Source organism: Sorex fumeus, unplaced genomic scaffold (genome assembly GCF_029834395.1).
Source record: "Sorex fumeus unplaced genomic scaffold, SorFum_2.1 ptg000009l, whole genome shotgun sequence".
Classification (NCBI taxonomy): Eukaryota; Metazoa; Chordata; class Mammalia; order Eulipotyphla; family Soricidae; genus Sorex; species Sorex fumeus.
The window spans coordinates 15,843,235-15,845,122 of record NW_026606066.1 but is presented as its reverse complement, the minus strand read 5'-3'; the positions used below and the strand labels follow the sequence as shown (position 1 = coordinate 15,845,122).

General features: G+C 40.7%; 1 protein-coding gene across 1 annotated transcript; it reads left to right on the top strand.

The window, feature by feature from the left end:
• Window positions 1–337: 337 nt before the first annotated feature.
• Window positions 338–800, top strand: LOC130019745 (ER membrane protein complex subunit 4-like). The gene has a single exon (XM_056110386.1). It carries the CDS (start codon window positions 478–480, stop codon window positions 784–786), a length of 309 nt encoding a protein of 102 aa, XP_055966361.1. The 5' UTR covers window positions 338–477; the 3' UTR covers window positions 787–800.
• Window positions 801–1,888: the final 1,088 nt, after the last annotated feature.

The window sequence follows — 1,888 nt, the reverse complement described above, 5'->3', positions numbered from 1 at the left end:
GCATTTCAGGAATTGTCATGGAATTCAGTGGGATTCATGACAGGATTAACTTTATTTTTCTTTATCACGAGAAGTAGAGAGTGAGAAAAGCATATGAGCTTTTCCTAATCAGTAAAAGGTAAAAGGTAAAGGCCCTCCCGTTGATCGTCAATTTGCTCGAGCGGGCCCAGTAATGTCTCCATTGGAGACTTTGTTGTTACTGTGTCTGGCATATCGAATACTCTCGGTAGCTTGCTGGGCTCTCCGAGAGGGGCGGAGGAATCGAACTCGGGTCGGCCATGTTGGCCGCTTGTAAGGCAAACGCCCTACCACTGTGCTATCGCTCCAGCCAGGTGGACAGGGAGACTCGCTCTATCCAGTCGGTTACTTGGACAAGCAAGTGCCTGACACCAGCGTGCAAGAAACGGACCGGATCCTGGTGGAGAAGGTACAGAGCACTGCTGGGACATCGCCTTGGGTCCCCTCAAACAGATTCCCATGAACCTCTTCATCATGTACATGGCAGGCAATACTATCTCCATCTTCCCTACCATGATGGTGTGTATGATGGCTTGGCGACCCATTCAGGCACTTATGGCCATTTCAGCCACTTTCAAGATGCTAAAGAGTTCAAGCCAGAAGTTTCTTCAGGGTTTGGTGTATCTCATTGGGAATCTCATGGGTCTGGCATTGGCTGTTTATAAGTGCCAGTCGATGGGACTACTGCCTACACATGCATCAGATTGGTTAGCCTTCATTGAGCCTCCTGAGAGGATGGAGTTCAGTGGAGGAGGGCTTCTTTTGTAAGACAGAAGTACTGATTCCTAATCAGTACACCCTATAAAGTATATATTAAAAACATGGATTCTGTCAGGGGTTGTCAACCTAAGTGTACTTGAAATAATACTTTTTTTGTATTCTAGTTGAGGCTATAAGGCACATTGAAAGAAAAGTAAAAACTTAAAGTCAAATAGACCTTGGGCCAGCGATATACAGTTGTTAAGGTACTTACCTTGCACGTGGCATAATCCTAAACAGCCCTGAACACAGAACCAGGAGTAGCCCATACTGTTGAATGTGGTTGTCCATCCCTCAAAATAAGACAAAACAAAATAAAACAAACAAAAAAACAACAGGAATGTGGCTTGGTGGCAAAGTGCACGCCTACCTGCAAGAAACTTAGATTCTATCCTCATTCTCGACACTGCAAAACTAAAACAGGGACAAACAGACTGTTTGGCATCTCAGCCCATCTGTTTGTGAACTGTGTCTCTACCCAATTTCCTTACCTTTATGAGTCTCAACTTTCTTCATTTATAAAACAGATAATATTTATACCTAAGTGATGGTTTATTATGAGGACAAATGAGATATACAAAGGACTTTTAAAAATCAATTTTTGCATATCATAAATGCTAGAAATGATTTTTTATGTTTTATCAGAAAAAAATAGGTGGTTTGTTAAGAATTTATTTTTAGCAACTGGTAACAGTTGCTAGCTAAAGTGAAGAGTGGTAGACATTAAGTAGAAGGTCTGAGAAGATGATCAGAAATAACTCTTCCCCCACCAAGTGCAGAAGTGAGTAAGATGGTATGTAAAGGATACTTGAGTGGGGAAAAAATGCAGCAATTTTTATTCCCTTTGTACACAGTTTGCTGTACTGAGCTGGTCCTCTGACATGTTTATAAAACACGGGCATAAGATCAGGCACAGGTGACAGATGAGTGAGGTGATAAATGCTATGGTCAAATCAAGTTGACTTTTGTGTATTTGAAGAATGTTTACTTTGTGCAAATCCGTTGATATCCGAGAATCTGGATTTTTGAAATTAACTTTTAACATTTTAAAATGCTTTCATGTATTATGTGTTGCATTTCTGTTGTTAGAATCTAAAAAATTATTTTTATT

Excerpts from the sequence above, each read along its gene's own strand:
- LOC130019745 (XM_056110386.1), top strand. The coding sequence starts at position 478 with ATGAACCTCTTCATCATGTACATGGCAGGCAATACTATCTCCATCTTC.